At 34.9% G+C, this 19,812-nt stretch overlaps 2 protein-coding genes across 5 annotated transcripts in view; one reads left to right on the forward strand and one right to left on the reverse strand.

Annotated features, from left to right (window-relative positions):
* Nucleotides 1-2,929: 2,929 nt before the first annotated feature.
* LOC142334591 (uncharacterized) overlaps nucleotides 2,930-19,812 on the reverse strand; it is an 88,804-nt gene continuing 71,921 nt past the window's right edge. For all 3 annotated transcript variants that reach the window (XM_075382746.1, XM_075382745.1, XM_075382743.1), the window contains one exon: nucleotides 2,930-3,420. In XM_075382746.1, the coding sequence (XP_075238861.1) occupies nucleotides 3,414-3,420 (7 nt within the window). In that variant the 3' untranslated portion in view covers nucleotides 2,930-3,413. The remainder of the gene's footprint in view (nucleotides 3,421-19,812) is intronic.
* LOC142334594 (uncharacterized) lies at nucleotides 4,554-18,902 on the forward strand. Of its 2 annotated transcripts, XM_075382754.1 has the most exons (4): nucleotides 4,554-4,634; nucleotides 5,145-5,524; nucleotides 17,658-17,740; nucleotides 17,814-18,902. In XM_075382754.1, the coding sequence occupies exons 2-4, from the start codon at nucleotides 5,188-5,190 to the stop codon at nucleotides 18,528-18,530; spliced, it is 1,137 nt and encodes a 378-aa protein (XP_075238869.1). In that variant the 5' UTR covers nucleotides 4,554-4,634; nucleotides 5,145-5,187; the 3' UTR covers nucleotides 18,531-18,902. The 2 variants fall into 2 exon arrangements, with proteins under 2 accessions (XP_075238869.1, XP_075238870.1); XM_075382755.1 differs by lacking the exon at nucleotides 4,554-4,634 and having other exon boundaries at nucleotides 4,898-5,524.

The raw sequence follows: 19,812 nt of genomic DNA on the forward strand, positions 1-19,812 counted from the left end.
CAACTGGAAACTAATAAACTGGGTACCGATATAAGCTAGCAAAAACTAACCAATTTTTTGATAACCAATTTAATCAACTTCGATAACCAATTTCTCAATGACTTTATGACCGTGCTTTATCGATTTATCAAGTCTTTTTTGATTTTGATCTTTTGAATTTGGCAGTATTCACTACGTAGCGTAATTCAATGAGTGAAAGAAATTGAAATCAATTCAGTTGAAACAGCGATTGAAGTAAATCAGAAGTCAGACGTGAAACTCGTGGCTTATTTAAAGCGAAAAACGTGGTGGAAAAAGTAAAGCGAATTAAAAGGCGAATTGAAAACACCTAAACAATAGACTTTTGAGATTCTGACGGCGGCTATTAAACATCAAAGTAGGCGAGCAGCAAAATTCAAGCCATGTTAGGCTCCCAAAAGTTTTGTTTTTGAAAAGTTTTGAATATTGCAAGAAATGGCCAATAAGTGTAACAAAATTAATCAATTTTCTTAAGTTCTCTCAATAGAAACACTTTTTTTAAATTAAAAAAATGAATTGGTATCTGAATAAATTCTGTCGCTCTAACAATAATCATTAGTTGTCGCTTTAAATTACAATTAACGCGATAAAAACTAAACAATGACCAACAAATTAAATCGAAATTAATCATGGAAAAGATTAAAGAGACAGATCAAAATTCAAAAGCAGAAATTCGTATGCCAGCAAAACCAAGCCCCAAGAATATCTGCAGAAAAAGAGCATCGATCTAAATTTGTAAAGTGAAGCTAGCAAAACCTCAGTTCTATTTTGTTAAATGAAATCAGTTGCAAACAAAAAAAACTTTATGAAATTCAAAGAAAAGAACACAAAAAATATTAATTGAAATTGATAAATTTCAATTTTTTAAAGGCAGTGCAAAGAAAGGTATAGATCTTAGGAGAAGGTTAGAAAAAAACATGCTAGCATGTGGAGAATACATACATTGCGAAAAAGATTTAAAAAAACAATTCAAGATTTCTGCAAACTCTATTCAAAAAACATGAAAAAAACGAGGTTTAAGAACAAGTAACCGAGGTTTAACAACATTACGTAGTTATCTTCTTTTCTCATTAAGAAGTGAAAAAGCTCAAATGCGAAACAGAATACATACATTGCGAAAAAGATTAAAAAAAACAATTCGCGATTTCTGCAAACTCTATTCAAAAAACATGAAAAAAACGAGGTTTAAGAACAAGTAACCGAGGTTTAAGAACGTTACATAGTTATCTTCTTTTCTAATTGAGAAGTGAAAAAAAGCTCAAAATCGAAACAGTAAAAAACAAATTAAAAAAAAGCGTTCAAAATATGTTAAAAAATTTTCAATGAATTAGAAAGAATTATTGCCAAAAGACAATTCAATTAGAAACAACACGAAACCAAAAACACCGATGGTGCAGCAAAAGACTTCTTACGGTAAATAAACTCAAATAAAGTACAAACAAAGAACTAAGAAAATTTTACAAAAACCGTCAGAATCCCGTTAGTATGTGTACAATTTTATAAACAAAAACACATCATGCCAAATAGAGGCATCCAATTCCGGAATTAAAAAAAAAGATGTTGACAAATTGCTATTTGGTTAAAAAAAAGTCGCTCAAAGACCCAAAATGAAGAAATTATGAAAAAAGGCAAAAATTGACCAAAAAATTGAGAAATATGGGCCATTTTTGCACTTGACACGCATTACTAAGCATTCAGAAACATTGCGGTATCGAATTCAGATGGTTGCATATTCATGCGGCATTGATCAAAATTTACTTCTACAAAATAACCAAGTAACAATAACCAAGTTACAATATTGGGCCCAATGGACGAAAACACGGCTAAAGACTCATCTATATGCGCCGATCTCTCAAAAACTCTTTTCTTAGTCAAAAAGTCCTTCACTAAACTCAGCGCATGAACAAAAAATTTCTCTCGCACAGAAAAAGTTAGTTCACACGGCAATTTCACACGCCGCCTGAACTAATAATACTTCCGGTAAAAAACATAAACCAAGAAATGTCGGAAGAATTGCTCTTGAACGACAGGCGAGGCAATTTAATTCAGGGGCTGTACCATAGGTCAATTTTTCGTTATGGGTGCAATAACTTATCCCCCGCCGGGATTCGAACCACTGACCTCCCGCTCCACAACCACTGCGCTACGAATCACTTACCTCTGCTGTTCTTCAACCGATTTTATATTAGCAACACGCTTTACTTCGGAGCAATAGAGATTACTCAAAAATGAAGAACGAAAGCGTGAAAAAATCACTTGAGAAGTCAAAGAATGTTCTAAAAGAAAAGCGCAAAATTGTCAAGCAAAAAATTTGCATAAAAAAGACACACGTTTACAATAATTGCTATGAACATCGTTCAAGAGCAACTAAAAACCTTAAGAAAACCAATACTCCTCTTCGAGTCGAAGAGAAAAAACCAAGAGCACCGCAATATAACTCCGCTCATATTACAGCTTCACAGCTATAAACAGAATCATCACAATATTTGTTTCAAAATTAATTCGAGAGAATTACAAAGTTAGCATGAATAAATAACAGCAAAAATTTCACTGCTGTGCGCAGTGAGAGCGTCCATTGGATCTCTCCAGGAGTATTGAGCATTATGCCAAAAGAGTGGATTGTTTTTCTCATTGTTCCGAACATCTCTCTGCGTAGGTGTCAGAAACTTGCCAGGAAAACCTTTTGTAAAATTAGGCCTATTCATTTAGTTTCTCAAAAGGGCCTTCATAGTTTTTAAGAATGAGGGTAATTTACGTTACAAAATATCGACAAAGTGACAGAAGGCAATCTGTAATATATATTTGATTTTGATTTTTTTTTGAAAGATGCCATCATTTTGTTCTTTTTTGTTGCAGCGTAATGGTGCTAATCATTTCACAGGACTACCTTCTCAAGCACACGAAATGAATATTTGACGAGATAATTTATTAAACTTTATAACAGATAAATCTATCAGTAATTTTGAGGAATAAAATTATTTATCAAGTAAAAAACATTCCAATTGCGACATTCAATCAATATAAATATTTTTCTAATCTGATGACAGTTTTGCGGCAATACATGAAGAAAGCCAAGTAGTTCAAAAGCGTCATACAATGAATGACTAATAATGCGGCAACCATGCATACAAATACACGAATTCAAAATTGCACTGGGTGGCTGGGCGACGAATTAACGGAAGATAATTGAGTTTGTTGAAGGAGTACAGGTGCAAACAGTTTACAACTTTACAGAAAAATAATTATATTACACTGCTGGGCGCGACAGAAAGAAGAGATTTGTGATGCTTTTCCCTTTTGACGATCAGCTGCATTCTCTCGCCAAATATATCGAGTATGTTGTATTGCAAATGCAAACGCGTGTTGTACCAGAATCCTCAAGGATGATTCCATCATCACGGTCTAAATAAAAAAGATGATCTTCCTAACAAACAAAAATGAATCATGTACGGTTATGCAAGGCTGCTTTTTGGATTAGTAATTGATTGTACACCTTGATAAGCGCTACACAAGCGACGTTCATATCAGACCCTATCACTGATGAAACAAAAGCTGTTCTCGTTAATAAATGAGAATTTGAACGCGTACTTAAATTTCGCTTCCATTTCCGATACATTCTTAGAAACATTCTCACAGTGATTTTGGATTTTAATGTTCATCTTGTGTCTTAATGAGCGACTAAATTATAATGATTCTAAACACAAGATATAAACAATAAAGAATTAGTTATTTTTTCAAAACTGAAAGTAACAGTTGTATTACTTTTCATTTTTGTCCTAAAATCTACAATAGGCTGAAAATCATGTTAACATCAACTGTATAACTATTAGATTGGAAACGGCTGACACAAAAAGGGGAGGAGCTATTACTCGGGTGGGAGTGGGCGGTAGAGGAGGAGAGAGGGGGGGGGGGGGGTTGATGGGACCGGTTTGCGAGGTTCTCCCAAGAGCGTAGCTGTCAAGTGAAAACTGTGCGAACATAATGCGCAGTTAAATTGATAACCTCCGCATAACGTGGACAATGGCGACCAGAAAGAGGGAAAGGATAATTTGCACAATTGACTTAAGGAGCTCTGCAAATCTTATTTTAAACTAATCAGCCTAACAAAAGGTTATCAATTGAGCTCAAATTGAATTATCGCCTCCAAATTGTCATCAAATCTGTTCCGGTAAAACATTCCCCACACACATACAGACGCATACAACTAGTGCAATCACAATCACAATAACAAATACCTTTTATTCATCCTTTGCGCTTCCCAATTGTCTTTAGCTTCCGTTTATGAGATTAGCACAATATCCTTGATTGATATTGCACACATCTCTTTAGCAGAGAAAAGCAACCAATGCCCAATTTAACTCGTTGATCATAACAAGTAATTGTATCGAATCTCATTACTGATATAGTCTGTCAATTTCCCTTCCCATCAGCATAAACTTGAGACGGCAGTATCAGCAAAGACGTGAGGGTAAAGCTGAACAGCTCGGGTGGCCCGACTGACGCATAGTTGTGTGAGAGTGAGAGAGAGGAGAGTAATTTGCGTCAGATTAAATTTGAACAAATGAGGCGCACTTGACATTTCCAGACGACTTGGCTGCTGCTTCTGCTGTTCATAGGTAGGTGCACGATATACACTAGGTGTAATGCTCGCCCCATATCTAGCTTATCAGGGAGTCGCATCAGTCAAATATGACTGACTGATGCGACTAGCTGCTTCTCTCTATCAATTACTGACAACCTCACCACCATAAAAGATACAACAAAACGATGCCTCCTCCTCCTGCTCTATTAATTACAGTCAAATGAGCTCCCCTAATTGACAACAGAACATAATCCAGCACATATACTCTGCACCTAATTTATTCAAAACTATGCCGCTACTGGCTGTATTGTATCTGAATAGCCACAAGTAGCAAATGAAAGGGGAGGGTAGGGGGAGGGTTAGTTGAAGGGGAGAGGAAAATGAGGTAAACAGTAATTGATGCATTGACAGATTTCAACCAATTACTCTCAATTACTTCAACACTGCTACACAACCTCATAACTTCCTTATTTAATCTGCTCGCCTGTTACCTTATTCATCTGGGTGCGACTGATTGTATTCATTTTAAAATTGACAATTTTAGCAATCGATTAGGCAGCGACATTTCAATTCGATTTCACAAAACCATGTCAGAAGAAGAGGTTGACGCAAACACCGCCACAAACAGTGAACTTGTCAACGTTGCTGCTATAAAGCAGTCAAATGCCGAAAAGCTTAAAGGAGACACAACAGAATCGCAAGAACAGCGAGACACTGAAACAGGAGAATCAGAAGCAGAAAAGCGAGATGAGACCAGAGGAGAAGAGGAGTTCTACAGATGTCCCTACTGTTTCCTCTCAGTTCCCAATAACACCAACAGTATTCGAGACCATCTCATGTTGGAGTACTCTACAAGAGGCATAAGCCCATTACTAATACAGTCCATCTTTGGCCCAACCGGCAGTACCACCCCAAATGTAAAAGGTAATCCATCTCATAATTTCAATAGCTTAACCAGCCACTCAAAAAAATGTACAAGTAACTCATTGTAGAAATTCGCCATAAAAGTTTTTGCATGTTTCCAGATACAACCGCGTTGCCATTCCATGCCAAAACAATTGAATCTGTTTAGAAAAGTTCTACTGTTTCCAGATCGCATTTATTAGATAAGATTTGAGACGGATTGCGGAGAGTCATCCACTACAGATCGTTAGCGATTCAGCACATAGTGAAAATCGGACACACAATCACTCAAAGCGAGAATAAAGAACCAAATGTCAGTTAAGGTGAACGGGAGGCCCGTTCCACATTTCCCCAAGCAAAATTCGAATAACAGCAAATTGGAGAAGTCTTGCAGCAAAAATTTAAAAATGTTTTTCAACAACTCATTACCTGCGTAATGCAGCTGAATAGTAAAACAAAAACTGCACCCGAACCCAATTTTCCCTGACCAAAAATAGCATGCATTTTGCGAGCTGGAAATATGTACTCAGAAATTTTCGATTTATCGGTGACAAATCTACTGCGAAAAATGGCTTGTGGAATCCAAGCAATATATGCTATTAAACATAACCGATTAACGTCGGGCGTATTGCTCTCAAACAACCGGCGAGCGGATCGCTTCGTTAGTGGTCAGTTTGGGCTTAGGGATGCCAGCATTAGGGGGGAGGGGCCAAACTTATTAAGAACAGTGCTTCACACCATAAAATTGTTTCCTCAAAGCAGTGTTGATAAATCGCATACTTAGAGACCAGTACGGCTCTAAGAGACTAAAACAAAACAAGGATGGTCGTTAATGTGCGTTGGCACATGATGTTCCGACCCGAGCTCATCTACATTTTTGACCTAATTTTAAACCTAATGAGATAATAAAAAACAGATATTTGAGTTTAAAAAATCGTTACACAACCGAATTACACAATAACATGCCTCATTAAGGCGCTCGAAAGATCTGCCATAAGAAAGATTACGCGGGAAAAAAACAAACAAAATAAGCAAAAACAAAATTAGCGAATGTGCTATAAAAGAAGAGAAAAAGGAACAAATATTGACAACTCACAAAAATTTTATGAAAACGCATATTGTCCAGCAGACAATACAATAGTTACGACATATCAATCGAAAAATAGTTTTTGAACAACAAAAAATTGGATGGAACCTCACAGTGATGAAAATAAGTTTTGAGTTAGCGAAAGAGACAAAAATTGAAAAGTATAAGAAAATATTTGAAAACGAACAATATCATAAAATGTAATACTATTCGCTATAAACTGACTGCATTGAAAAACAACATTAATTTAATCCTCATCTAAAAGCCTATGAGACCAGTCAGTATTTTACGACTGCATGAAGAAAAAAAAGCAAAAACAGCAAATTCAACAAAAAATTGAGGGAGAAAAGTGTCGAAACCAAAACCAAAATTTTTAGAAAAAAAATTTCTAACCTCAAATAGTTTTTCAACAGCAATGGGGTTCTTCTCTTTTTTTACAAAATGACTTCAAAAAATCAACAAGTATGAACAAATATAAAATTTGGAGAAAACCCGTTTTATCAACGTCATTAAATCCAATAGCTTTCAACGGACGTCAAAAAATACGCTAAGTTATGCCTCAATGAGAAGGCAGGGATGTTTGTCAATCATAAGTTGTCAACGGGCCAATACAATAAGTCTTATGCTTAAGAAAACAACAAAAAATACATGCAAAAACCAGGAAGTCAGTAGAAAAGTGAGTGTCGAAGTCATTTAAACCATTTACTTTTCTCATAAAATTTTATCCATGATCCATTGAACGTCTTCTCTAATTCATTGAGAACTATCAATGTTAGGATAATGTGTTAAAATTTCAAAACTAAAAAAACATCTAAAAATTAAAAGAATTATAAAAACTCGTGGCGTCGATGTCATAAAACCAATAGTGAGAAGACAAAACTGCTAAGCAGATTTATTCCAGTTGCAGTAGAAAAGAAGGAGGTCCTGACATTACTGAGACTGACTTAGAGTTCATGAAATAAGTTTAAGGTTGGTTAATGTCCAAATATTCTAAAAAATAAGTCTTAACAGCCATTAAATTCAAGAGCTTTCAACTAAAGTCAGAAAGTACACCACATTAGGCCTGGATGGTAAGACAAGGATGTTTGTCATAAATAAGGCGTCACAATAAGTCCTATGATTATGAAAAGAACAACAAATACGGGCAGAAACCAAAAAAGGCAGAAATGCGAGAGGAAACTTTTGAAGCCATTTAAACCATAACCTTTTCTCTGAAAACTTTATCTATGATCCACTGCACGCCTTTTCTAAGCCAATGGGAACTATCATTCTAAGGATAATGAGATAAGATTTCAAAAAGAAACTGACTTACTGTTCACGAAGAAAATAAGTTTAATATCGGTTAAAGTTCAAATAAAAACTTAAAAAATTATGTTTTAAAGTCTTAATAGCCATAGGTGTCCACTCAAAGCACTATATTGGTTTACCTAATGCACATTAGGAAGCCGATTGCACTTTTAGCGAATCTATACCGTAGGACTCCACAATTTAGTAAAATCTCAAAGTAAATCAAAATTTCATTAAAAATTTCGAAAACTCAGTCGAAGACACAAAAAACATGATAGATTCCTTGAAAACGAATATTTTGTTCAATGGGTATCATTTGACTGTAAATGAGGTTTGTCATTAATGGAATCTCGATATGAAAAGTGATTAGCATCTAAGTGACTAAAAATACAATAATAAATAGGAAAAGTTTTCTAAAAAGACAACAGCTCTGAAATTGAATTCGAGTTTTTTTTATAGTAAACTTCCTCATGAGACCAGAACTAGCGTTTTTATCGGTCTATTGGTAGCACAAAATTGTTTCTTTTTGTAGCGTGAAATGTAATTTTAAAATAATATTTTTATAGAAAAGCCTTAATTTGAACAAAAATTACGATTAAAGTGAACAAAATCATGCAAATATCACGTGGTCACATAAAACTTCAAAACTTGATAACTCCTCGAAAAATACGAAATTCAAAAAATTCTTTTTAATTTCGAATTCTACGCTGGACGAGCTTTTTAATGATACCACTCACATATCTCTACGATGAATATATCGATCGGCCAAAATTGTCTGAACAAAAAAACCCATTTGAGTATATAGTTCCGCCCCCTAAACCCCCAAGTCAGGTCGGAAAATAATATTGGTACTCATTCATTTTCACTGTAACACCGTCCTAGTAAATTAATCAATTACCTATAAATTTGGTGTAGAAAGAACTTAGGTGGGCTGTAAAATATGACTTCTCACGATATAAAGTTTCAGCATCATACTCCATTTCAAATAATTTCGGACATCAAGCAAACAACTTATTTGTACGAAATCTTTTCCGTACGCACTCCGGCTTAAAAACTAACGATGCCGTCTCGGGGATAAAAAAATATTTGCAGTAATTTCTTCCACTTTAAATTTATCCAAATACGAGCCCAGGTATCTAAATAACTTTTTTGCAACGTCTGCAGAATGATCACGTAACGATCTTATGACGGTGGTGAAAATTCTCGAACAGTTAAGCAAAAAATGTTACTCCGCCACCATAAGAGCATTAAGGCAAGCGAATATATGTTTACTTGGGTAAACTTATTAATCTAACTTTTTTATTTTAAATTTTGTAGTTATGTTCACAATTATATCATGTTTTTTTTCACTCTCAACTTTTCGTTGCATATACAATCACAAAGCCATGTTATCTTATAGCTGATTTTGGAAATACAGCGTTTTTAAAATCAAAATTGGCTAATAAATATTGCACAGTCAGCTAACTCCAAACGGCAGCGGAGCACTACAACCAATAAACAACCGGCTACAATCAAAAGAACTACTCGAACGAAAGGTGAGGGTTGGGCTTCGTTTGTAATTAGCTCAAGCTTTTTCGGCTAGCCTCAGGAAACACTTTTTATAATTTTGTCATAAAAACAGCCAACCGTGTGCCGGAATAGCTGCTTGTGTCACATATCATTAGTGAGACCAAGTTACAGAACAAATAAACAACTACCAGAATTCGCAAAATAAACATAGCTGACAAATTGCCAGAAAATAGCCGCAATAGCGTCGTGATCTGCAGTCTCAAAAAGAAAGGAAAAAGACAGACCAAAAAGAAACTTATTCTTTTCATTAAGGGCTGAGATGTGAAACTGCATACCTTATTGCTGTTTCTATTAGCTGCTCTCAAAATAACCTTCAATTAGAGGGACATAAACTCACCTGACCCCATCTCTTTGAATTAAAGTAAAAAAAACAATTTTAGATTGAGGAGGTCATTTTTGAGAGTGGGGTAAGTTACGTGTGACCAAAAACTTAATTGAGCGAATAAACAAAAAAACTTGCTCCTCTAAGAGTGAAAATGACGTCACGCACGCAATGCAGATGAAAATGCATTAACGAATGGGAAAAAAGCAGATATGAAGTGATTGTGACGCCACATGGTCGTAACAAAAACCTTGACGACGAAATAAAAAACATAGGACAAGTCCTGACGTACAATTCAAGGAATTTTCATTGACTAAACAGAAAACTAGACCTAGAACGGACTATGAATGGATTGGGAAAACCATTTAGAAAACAATCCGATCCAAAAAATCGAAAAAACAGTAAAAATCAAAGTGAAATTGCCGCATGTGAACAAAAAACCACTAGCTGGAAAGCGAACTTTTGTTCAAACACCGTTTTCTGATTCTACTTTAAAATTAGAGTGAAAAAATTTTAACACTGCAAAACCACTCGCTTTTTCGCTCCACTTCCTGTTTGGGGGTGACCAAAATCACTTCTCCAATTTGACTTCAAAAATCATGAAAATGTGTGAACAGATCATAAAAAAAGACAGCGCCCCAATACAATTCAAATAGTTTTTCCTTTTTTACGTCAAATTAGTGAAATAAACATTTTGGAAAAAGTATTATATTTCAGTACCGTAACCGTTGATACACATAAATTTTCTTAAAGCATAGTAGTCTATTTATTATTGTCTCCGGAGTCAACTGTAAAACCAGATTCAGTGGAAAAAGAGAAAATTACACTTGGAAAAAATCTTCTCTGACATTGGTCATTGGTTTCATTCCATTAAAAATGCATGAATGTATGATACAGAAATCAGATCAGCAGAATCATTCATTTTGAGAAAATTTTTTATTTGATCTTTATTTTCATAATAAGGTTTGTAAAAATAAATGTGTTGAGAGTTGCAAATACTTGACTCCGCACAAAATTTGAACCATTGCTCTAGTTACGTTCGGCTACAAGAAAAAAGTCACCCCCCTTCAGGTAATCGCCGGCACATAAACCCGATTCTTGAAACCAAAACATTTAATTAAAAAATATTATTTCATTCCGTAGTTAGACAGACTCCTGTTTCATAATGGTACGATACAGGGGGCAGTATCAAAATCAAAAAGCATTAGAGATGGTAACAAAACCTTATAAAAGCAAAGTTCAAGTAGCGGGCATCGAACATTTGGCTTTATGGGTTTATCGTTTCCATTTTTGATTTCGTTTTTGACTCTGTTCAGTTTAGACGACTCTGCTGAGTAACTTCTCATTATAAGCGTTTTGAACAGAATGAAAGAAGAGTAAAACTAGCCCAGAGAAGTAAAAGATTTCACGCAAAATGTTCAACAAGCTGTGAAGTAAGGAAAAGCGAAACAAACTTTTATTCGACGGTATAAAAGAGCAGGACAAGTCTCAACCTAAAATGCAAAGAAATTTAAATGATTGAACAGAAAACCAGACCTAAAATGGACTAATTGGAAAACCATTTAGAAAAATCCAATCCAGAAATAAATAAAACAAACAGTAAAAATCAAAGTCAAACTGCCGTACGTGAAACTTTCATTCTTCACAATTAGATTTTTTTGTAAATACATGTGAAGGCTGGCATAGAATCAAAGGAGATCGATAAACATGTCATACAGCCTTTATAATCTAATGATCTGATTATCGAACTGCTTACAAAAGTTTTGAACAAATCTAAATGAAAGCGAAATATTCTTCGAACGTGTTTACGACCATTTTTCTAATAAGAGGCAGTTCAAAGCAACCTGTTCATGGCCAGATGCAACTGTGTTTTTGAGGTTTCAAAAAATAGTCACTCTGAAATTGTTGTCTTAACCAGAAAAAATCAAGTGCGAAAATGTCATTTTTTTTCCATTTGAGACACCCTAAATTGAAATCAAGCCCAGCTACCTCTCTCTTCTTTGGGATCAAATTGATGGTTTTGGTACTTTTTGTAATTCTGTGATAATTTAAGTTATTCTCAGTTGAATGTAGGTTAGTAGGTTCTTTTTACAAAATCGTTATAAAAAATTAGGCTTTCATTTTTTTTGCTAAAAAAATCAAGCAGCTTACTGGTGCCTTCTTATTTAACAAATGTTTACAGAATAGGTCACGAAACTTTAGAGCCTTCGTGAATGTGAGCTATTCAGTTAATTTTACCTAAAATGCCAGGGAAAAAGCAGATTTTTTCAAATCTCAATTTTTTTTCAAAAATTTAAGGGAGTCAATAAACATGTCATACAGCCTTTATAATCTAATGATCTGACTATCGAACTGCTTACGAAAGATTTGAACAAATTGAAATGAAAGCGAAATATTCGAACTAAGGCGAGTTTATGACCATTTTATAATAAGAGGCAGTTCAAAGCAACGTGTTCACGGCCATATGCAACTGTTTTTGAGATTTCAAAAAAAGTAGTCGCACTGAAAATGACGTCTTAAACAGAAAACATCCAGTGCCAAAATGCCATTTTTTTCCATTAACGACACCCTAAATTGAAATCAAGTCCAGCTACCTCTCTTTGCTTTGGGATAAAATGAATGGTTTTGATACTTTTTGTCATTCTGTGATAATTTAAGTAATTCTCAGTTGAACGTAAGTTAGTACATTTTAAATCGGTTTTGAAAAAATTTGGGCTTATATATTTTGTCTAAAAAATAAAGTCAAGCAGCTTACAATGTTTGCAGAATAGGTCACAAAACTTGAGAGCCTTTGTGAATGTCAGCGTTTCAGTTAATTTTATCTAAAATGCCAGGGAAAATCTAGATTTTTCCAAAGCTCAAATAATACCACTTTTTTATAAAAAAAACAGTTAAGTCTATCTCCGAGAGATAAGTATGGCGAGGGTGGGGGGATCAAAAAGAGAACAAAGACTCATGCTCGCATTAATTTTCTTTCTTCATTACATGAGGTCCGAACAAAAACCTTTTGGGAGAAAATTAGTGAATTTTACGATTGAACACACCGAATCATCTCGACATCACACTGAAGTTTTTGAGCACACTGGATCTTTTCTTCAAGGTTATCTGAACCAGTAACTCAGTTCGACAGTAATCATATATACATCTTAATTCGGGAATTCATTTTGAGAAAATAATTTGACTTTTGCGGAAAAGTAAGCCTTTGAATGCTGAATTGCCAATTGCAAAAAGTTCTCGGAGCATTTTTTTCCAATTTCAGGTACCTCAAAACAAAACCTGAAATGGACTACTAATGGATTGGAAAACTATTTAGAAAAACCTACCCCAACAAATCTAAAAACAGAAAATCAAGGTCAAATTGCCGTAAGTGAAAAATTCCTCTCGACAAATTGATTTTTTCTGTAAACACATGTGAAGGTTGACATAGAATTTAAGGGATTCAATAAACATGTCATACAGCCTTTATAATCTAATGATCTGACTATCGAACTGCTTACAAAAAATTTGAACAAATTGAAATGAAAGCGAAATATTCGAACTAATGCGAGTTAATGACCATTTTTATAATAAGAGGCAGTTCAAAGCAACGTGTTCACGGCCAGATGCAACTGTTTTTGAGATTTCAAAAGAAAAGTAGACACACTGAAAATGACGTCTTAAACAGAAAACATCCAGTGCCAAAATGCCATTTTTTTCCATTAACGACACCCTAAATTGAAATCAAGTCCAGCTACATCTCTTTGCTTTGGGATAAAATGAATGGTTTTGATACTTTTTGTCATTCTGTGATAATTTAAGTAATTCTCAGTTGAACGTAAGTTAGTACATTTTAAATCGGTTTTGAAAAAATTTGGGCTTATATATTTTGTCTAAAAAATAAAGTCAAGCAGCTTACTGGTGCCTTCCTATTTTAAAAAATGTTTGCAGAATAGGTCACAAAACTTGAGAGCCTTCGTGAATGTCAGCGTTTCAGTTAATTTTATCTAAAATGCCAGGGAAAATCTAGATTTTTCCAAAGCTCAAATAATACCACTTTTTTATAAAAAAAACAGTTAAGTCTATCTCCGAGAGATAAGTATGGCGAGGGTGGGGGGATCAAAAAGAGAACAAAGACTCATGCTCGCATTAATTTTCTTTCTTCATTACATGAGGTCCGAACAAAAACCTTTTGGGCGAAAATTAGTGAATTTTACGATTGAACACACCGAATCATCTCGAGATCACACTGAAGATTTTGAGCACACTGGATCTTTTCTTCAAGGTTATCTGAACCAGTAACTCAGTTCGACAGTAATCATATATACATCTTAATTCGGGAATTCATTTTGAGAAAATAATTTGACTTTTGAGGAAAAGTAAGCCTTTGAATGCTGAATTGCCAATTGCAAAAAGTTCTCGGAGCATTTTTTTCCAATTTCAGGTACCTCAAAACAAAACCTGAAATGGACTACTAATGGATTGGAAAACAATTTAGAAAAACCTACCCCAACAAATCTAAAAACAGAAAATCAAGGTCAAATTGCCGTAAGTGAAAATTTCCTCTCGACAATTTGATTTTTTCTGTAAACAGATGTGAAGGTTGAGATAGAATTTAAGGGATTCAATAAACATGTCATACAGCCTTTATAATCTAATGATCTGACTATCGAACTGCTTACAAAAAATTTGAACAAATTGAAATGAAAGCGAGATATTCGAACTAATGCGAGTTTATGACCATTTTTATAATAAGAGGCAGTTCAAAGCAACGTGTTCACGGCCGGATTCAACTGTTTTTGAGATTTCAAAAGAAAAGTAGAAACACTGAAAATGACGTCTTAAACAGAAAACATCCAGTGCCAAAATGCCATTTTTTTTCCATTAACGACACCCTAAATTGAAATAAGTCCAGCTACCTCTCTTTGCTTTGGGATAAAATGAATGATTTTGATACTTTTTGTCATTCTGTGATAATTTAAGTAATTCTCAGTTGAACGTAAGTTAGTACATTTTAAATCGGTTTTGAAAAAAATTGGGCTTATATATTTTGTCTAAAAAATAAAGTCAAGCAGCTTACTGGTGCCTTCCTATTTTAAAAAATGTTTGCAGAATAGGTCACAAAACTTGAGAGCCTTCGTGAATGTCAGCGTTTCCGTTAATTTTATCTAAAATGCCAGGGAAAATCTAGATTTTTCCAAAGCTCAAATAATACCACTTTTTTATTAAAAAAAACAGTTAAGTCTATCTCCGAGAGATAAGTATGGCGAAGGTGGGGGGATCAAAAAGAGAACAAAGACTCATGCTCGCATTAATTTTCTTTCTTCATTACATGAGGTCCGAACAAAAACCTTTTGGGAGAAAATTAGTGAATTTTACGATTGAACACACCAAAAATCTCGAGATCACACTGAAGTTTTTGAGCACACTGGATCTTTTCTTCAAGGTTATCTGAACCAGTAACTCAGTTCGACAGTAATCATATATACATCTTAATTCGGGAATTCATTTTGAGAAAATAATTTGACTTTTGCGGAAAAGTAAGCCTTTGAATGCTGAATTGCCAATTGCAAAAAGTTCTCGGAGCATTTTTTTCCAATTTCAGGTACCTCAAAACAAAACCTGAAATGGACTACTAATGGATTGGAAAACTATTTAGAAAAACCTACCCCAACAAATCTAAAAACAGAAAATCAAGGTCAAATTGCCGTAAGTGAAAATTTCCTCTCGACAAATTGATTTTTTCTGTAAACACATGTGAAGGTTGACATAGAATTTAAGGGATTCAATAAACATGTCATACAGCCTTTATAATCTAATGATCTGACTATCGAACTGCTTACAAAAAATTTGAACAAATTGAAATGAAAGCGAAATATTCGAACTAATGCGAGTTTATGACCATTTTTATAATAAGAGGCAGTTCAAAGCAACGTGTTCACGGCCAGATGCAACTGTTTTTGAGATTTCAAAAGAAAAGTAGACACACTGAAAATGACGTCTTAAACAGAAAACATCCAGTGCCAAATGCAATTTTTTTCCATTAACGACACCCTAAATTGAAATCAAGTCCAGCTACCTCTCTTTGCTTTGGGATAAAATGACTCGATTTGATACTTTTTGTCATTCTGTGATAATTCAAGTTATTCTCAGTTGAATAGTTGAATGTAAGTTAGTACATTTTTACAAAATCCGTTTTTGAAAAAAATTGGGCTTTTATTTTTTTGCTGAAAAACAGTCAAGCAGCTTACTGGTGCCTTCTTATTTAAGAAATGTTTGCAGAATAGGACACGAAAATTGAGAGCCATCTTGAAAGTCAGCGTTTCAGCTAATTTTTATCTAAAATGCGGGGGGAAAACCTAGATTTTTCAAAATCTCAAATAATACCACTTTTAAATAAAACCTCTTAAGACTATCACCGATAGCTAAATATGGGGAGGGGGTTCAAAAGGGAACAAAAGCTCATGCTAGCATAGATTTCCTTCCCTCATTACATGAGGTCGGGACAAAAACCTTTTTTGGGAGAAAATTGGTGAATTTTACACCTGAAGACACCGAATCATCTCGAGATCACACTGGAAGTTTTTGCCCACACCGGAATTTTCTTCAAGTTTATCTGCACCAGGGACTCAGTACGACATTAATTTTATATACATCTTAAATTGAGAACTCTTAATTTTACCTGTGATGAAATGTAAGCTTTTGATTGTTGAATTGCAAAATGCAAATAAGTTCTCGGTGCAATTTCTTTTCGATTTCAGGTACGTCAAAACCAGACCTAAAATGAACTACTAATGGATTGGAAAACCATTTAGAAAAATCCATTCCAGAAGAAAAGCCGAAAAAAAACAGAAAATGAAAGTCAAATTGCCGTATGTGACATTTTCCTCTTGACAATTTCATTCTTGTTTTTAAAAAAATACATGAGACGGCTCACATAGAATCAAAGCGAGTCGATAAGCATGTCATACAGCCTTTATCATCTAATGATCTGATTATCGAACTGCTTACAAAAATTTTGAACAAATTTAAATGAAAGCGAAATATTCTTTGAACTAATGCGAGTTTACAACCAATTTTCAAAAAAGAGGCAGTTCAAAGCAACCTGTTCATGGCCAGATGCAACTGTGGTTTCAAAAAAAAGTAGTCACGCTGAAATTGATGTCGTAACCAGAAAAAAATCAAGTGCGAAAATGCCATTTGTTTCCATTTAAGACACCCTAAATTGAAATCAAGCCCAGCTACCTCTCTCTTCTTTGGGATCAAATTGATGGTTTTGGTACTTCTTGTAATTCTGTGATAGTTTAAGGTATTCTCAGTTGAATGTAAGTTAGTACACTTCTACAAAATCTGTTCTGAACAAATTTAGGTTTTCATTTTTTTTGCTAAGAAATAAAGTCAAGCAGCTTACTGGTGCCTTCTTATTTCAAAAAATGCTCGCAGAACAGGTCACAAAACTTGAGAGCCTTCGTGAATGTCAGCGTTTCAGTTAATTTTACCTAAAATGCCAGGGAAAATCTAGATTTTTCCATATCTCAAATAATACCGCTTTTAAATAAAGCCGTTTAAGTCTATCTCCGATAGATAAGTATGGGGCCGATAGATGAGTCAAAAAGAGAATAAAAACTCACGCTGGCATAGATTTCCTTCCCTCATTACATGAGGTCCGAACAAAAACATTTTTTGGGAGAAAATTGGTGAATTTTACGCTTGAAGACACCGAATCATCTCGAGATCATACTGGAACATTTCTTCAAAGTTATCTGCACCATAGACTCAGTACGACAGTAATCTTATATAAATCTTAATTTGAGAATTCATTTTGAGAAAATAATTTGGTTTTTGCTGAAATGTAAGCCTTTGAATGCTGAAATGCAAATAAGTTCTCGGTGCAATTTTTTCTTCGATTTCAGGTACGTCATTATGTGAAAACAGCTCGACAATCCAGAAAGAAAGAGCTACACATTCATGCAGCCAATCTCAGATCAACATCTCAGTAAGCACACAAACAATTCATTATAACATACTAGCCCATTAGTTGTTCGTTAATAAATTTCTCTTAATTCCAGCAAACTTGGAATACGGCGCTACAACAATCTATGCATCCCAGCAGCATCTACATGCAACCAAATAATTTGACTGACATGAACAGATCTGTGGCGAATAGCCATTTCACTTCCTTGCAGATGGCGCAAAACAGAAGTCAGATACCTGGCTTTATCGAGAAAGGAGGTCCACAAATGCAGCCCAGCGTCAAATCAGTTCAAAGTATAGGTTTCTCTCAGTATGCTGTGCCCCTGGGCAGTTTCAACAGGGAATCCTTGAACCCTTCACTGAACGCTTCCGTCCAACTAGGCGGATCACCAATCTTATCTCCTAGTTTGGGATCTGGAATCGAAGCAGTAAACTGGTGTGCTCACTGCAGCATGACCTTCAGACTAACGAGCGACTTAGTTCAACATATGCGCAACTTTCACGCATGTGGCAATAGCAGCAGCAGCTCAGACAAGCAAATCAGAAACCAGATTTCAACACAATTTCCCACGAATTCAACAGGGGGTCTGAAAATGAACGGATTGAAAAATGGGAAGAACTTCAAGTGCTCCTCATGTGGCGAATGCTTCAAGGAGCGTCACCATTTGACACGCCATTTAAGCTCGCACACAACTCCCATTAGTCGACTGTCAAGCAATGCCCGGTATTCAAACGCAGCACTCAAGCATAAGATGCAAACCGAAGAAACCGATCGCGGGGCCGATAAGAAAATAACAAAGCTAGACAACTGACAAAATTCTCTGGCCCTCTCTATTAAATTATTGGGATCTACGATCTCTGGCAAAACAGAATAGATCCAATTATTGTTTACTATTATAAAACTTATGTCTGTAAATAATAAACAGTGATTCTGAAAATTTGAATGCTTTTGAGATACGATCTATTTTTCCGATAGATATCAAAAAATTGACCTCTCAATTATTTGCGCGGTAAAATTAGCCAAAGAATGTGAATCAGTTGGAATTACTGACGTAATTGTTCCAGTTTTCCAAAATGGGTTGACATATATTTGAGGCACCCCTCTTTTCTTCACTAAATTATCACTTGTTTATGCATCGCAGAGACAAAAGAAGAATATCATTTTGTTGCACTTGAAGTCTAATTATCGCAGGTTAGGAAAGGGCATTTTAAAAATTACAAATCAAACATACCCGGCAGATTGCCGGAAAATAGCCGCCGTTGATTCCAATAAGCATGATTGGGATTGAACGAATAGAATATATTGAAAAAAAAAGATTTTTGTACAAAAATATTTTTTTTAAGTCCGATTTATTTTGAAGGCATTTCGTAGTTGAACATACTTCTGTTTCTTAGAGAGAGGCTACAGGGGCTCCTATCAATAACAATAAGCATTAGAGATGGTAAATAAGACTTATAGGAACGACGTTCAAATAGCGGGCATCTAAAATTGGGCTTTATGGGTTTATCCCGTTTCTAATTCTGACTTCAATTTTTTATACTGACCCTGTTCATTTTGAATTGCTTTGCTGCGCAACTGATGTTCAAAATCACTTTTAGCAGAATGAGAGAAGAGAGAAACTAGCCTAGAGAAGTCAAAAAGATTTCACGCAAAATGTTGAAAAGGCGGCAAAATGAGGTAAAGCGAAACATTTTTTTATTCGACGAAGTAAAAAAACATAGCAGGACAAGTCCTGACACACAATTCAAAGAATTTTCATTGACTAAACAGAAAACTAGACCAAGAACGGACTATGAATGGATTGGGAAAACCATTTCGAAAAAAATCCGATCCAAAAAATCGAAAAAACTGTAAAAATCAAAGTGAAATTGCCGCATGTGAACAAAAAACCACTAGCGAGAAAGCGAATTTTTGTTCAAACACCGTTCTCTCACTCTACTTTAAATTTAGAGCGAAAAAATTTCACGCCGCAAAACCACTCGCTTTTTCGCTCCACTTCCTGTTTCGGCGTGACCAAAATCACTTCTCCAATTTGACTTCAAAAATCATGAAAATGTGTGAACAGATCTTAAAAAAAAAAAAAAGACAGCGCC

This window comes from Convolutriloba macropyga, chromosome 2 (genome assembly GCF_964194025.1).
Source record: "Convolutriloba macropyga chromosome 2, txConMacr16.3, whole genome shotgun sequence".
NCBI lineage: Eukaryota > Metazoa > Xenacoelomorpha > Acoela > Convolutidae > Convolutriloba > Convolutriloba macropyga.

Coding starts and splice junctions, on each gene's coding strand:
- LOC142334594 (XM_075382754.1), top strand. CDS start 5,188: ATGTCAGAAGAAGAGGTTGACGCAAACACCGCCACAAACAGTGAACTT. Junction 5,525..17,657: donor TACCACCCCAAATGTAAAAG/GTAATCCATCTC, acceptor CTTCGATTTCAG/GTACGTCATTATGTGAAAAC. Junction 17,741..17,813: donor AATCTCAGATCAACATCTCA/GTAAGCACACAA, acceptor TCTTAATTCCAG/CAAACTTGGAATACGGCGCT.